At 59.1% G+C, this 1,861-nt stretch overlaps 1 protein-coding gene across 1 annotated transcript in view; it reads left to right on the top strand.

The window, feature by feature from the left end:
• Window positions 1–1,861, top strand: part of LOC104494831 (ras GTPase-activating-like protein IQGAP3) — a gene marked incomplete at its 3' end in the record, with an annotated part of 7,444 nt that overhangs the window by 5,058 nt on the left and 525 nt on the right. The window contains 6 exon segments of the mRNA XM_010137713.1: window positions 78–225; window positions 382–469; window positions 741–953; window positions 1,082–1,248; window positions 1,403–1,504; window positions 1,780–1,861. The exon segment at window positions 1,780–1,861 is cut by the window's right edge and continues 22 nt beyond it. Of these exon segments, the coding sequence (XP_010136015.1) occupies window positions 78–225; window positions 382–469; window positions 741–953; window positions 1,082–1,248; window positions 1,403–1,504; window positions 1,780–1,861 (800 nt within the window).

The following is a 1,861-nucleotide window of genomic DNA, read 5'->3' as shown; positions in this document are numbered from 1 at the left end:
AGCTGGATCGCTTTGGGCGTGGGGAACCAGCCCTCCTGAGCCCCACGTGGCTACTCGGGCTCTCTCTACCCTCACAGGGGAGAGCGTTGCCAGCCCAGCAGGCAGCAGCAGCACTGAGCAGGTGCTTTCCCAGCTCAGCAAAATGGAGATCTCTCTCACCCTGACCGGCAAGCTGGTGCCGGTGGCCAGCAGCGAGGAGAGCGACACGAGGAGCTTGTTGCTGAGGTGAAGATGGGCCCTACGGGCTTCAGGGGAGCGTCCTGGGGGTTGGGAAGCATGAGGGGGATGGTAAGACACCCTTGGGAGCAACTAGATGATGTGCTGCTGTGGTGGAGGAGGGTGATGGTCCAGAGCAGAGGCCTGACCTCTCCTGGTCTCTAGCACCAAGCAGATGCTGGTGGACGTGATCCAGTCCCAGCCAGGAGATTCCCTGCTGGAGATCCTGTGGACACCGGCCTCAGAGCACGAGGTGGGAAACGCGAGGCTGCTGCTGGGGACAAACTTAAACTTCTTGGGGAAACGGCAGTCGAGCCCTCAGCAAAAAGCTGTCCTGCTCCTCCTGAGGCTTGGACACTGCGCTTACGCTCCAGCAGCGGCTGGGCTCTGGTTTCCAGAGAAATCACGTGTTTTGGGCCAGGAGAAACCGTACCAAAGGGCCATATCAAAATGTGTGCATGTGAGATGGGTTTGATTGCTCCACCAGCTCGTTCCAGCCAGGCTCACCCCCTTCTTGTCTCTAGGAAGCCTCCCACGCCCACCTCATGCACAGGCGAGCGCTGCAGGAGGCCCAGACCCCGGCCAAGCTGAAGCGCAACCGCTCCCTGGCTGCCAACAGCCAGCTGTCCATGGAGGAGAAGAAGCGCAAGATCATCCGCAACCTGCGGCGCCTGGAGAGCCTGGGGCTGGTGGACTCTGCCCATCAGTACCAGGAGCTCATCAACGAGCTGGCCAAGGTGCGCTGGGGGCTGAGGGGGGCTGAGCTGGGAGGTCACCTCTCCAAACCACCCGAGAGCCCGCTCTGGTGCTGTGGGGAAGCTCAGGACGAGGTATATTGGCTTTCTTGGGTGTCCGTTTCCTCCAGGACATTCGCAACCAGCGGCGTTACCGGCAGCAGCGCAAAGGGGAGCTCCTGAAGCTGAGACAGACCCTGCAGGGCCTCAACACCAAGACCCTGTTTTACGAGGAGCAAATTGATTATTACAACCAGTACATCCAGACCTGCCTCGACAACCTGGCTGCCAGCAACAAGTACGTTTCCGTACGCAACCCCCATAATTGTAAAGAAAATAAAAGGTTTTTTTCTTCGTTGTTACCTGGATGCGGAGACCTGGAGCTGTTGGGGGTTTGAGGGGTCTTGTATGGCTGGAGACCAGCTCTGAGCACGTGGTCTCCTCTCTTCAAGGGTCAGTGGGAAGAACAAGAAGCTGCAGTCGCTGCGCTACACGGCGGCCCGGCTCTTTGAGAAGGGGGTGCTGCTGGAGATCGAGGACTTGCCGCTCAGCCAGTAGGTAGCCCCTGCTCCCCGGGGTGAGCTGTTGTGGTGCAAAGCTTGGGCAGGTAGAGGAGAACAGCCCGGGAGGAGGGTGCACGTGGCTCCGCCACTGTCCTGCAAGGATGGGGCAAGTTGTTTCAGGAGAAGGTGGGAGAGTTGTGGTCTGGAGGGGTTTTTTTTGAGTGGTGGGTCTGGCCTTGAGTGTGCTGAGGGGGTTGTGCTGGGTGGGTGACCTGCTCCTTGGCTGCATCAAAGCCCTGAAGCCACTTCTGGCTCCTTCCGTTCAGGTTCAGGAATGTGATTTTTGACATCGTTCCCTGCGAGGAATCGGGCAGGTTCCAGGTGAAAGCCAAGTTCATGGGGATCGAC

Source organism: Buceros rhinoceros, unplaced genomic scaffold, assembly GCF_000710305.1.
Source record: "Buceros rhinoceros silvestris isolate BGI_N320 unplaced genomic scaffold, ASM71030v1 scaffold25426, whole genome shotgun sequence".
NCBI lineage: Eukaryota > Metazoa > Chordata > Aves > Bucerotiformes > Bucerotidae > Buceros > Buceros rhinoceros.
Note: the sequence above shows the minus strand (reverse complement) of the source record. Positions and strands in the feature narration are given on the sequence as shown.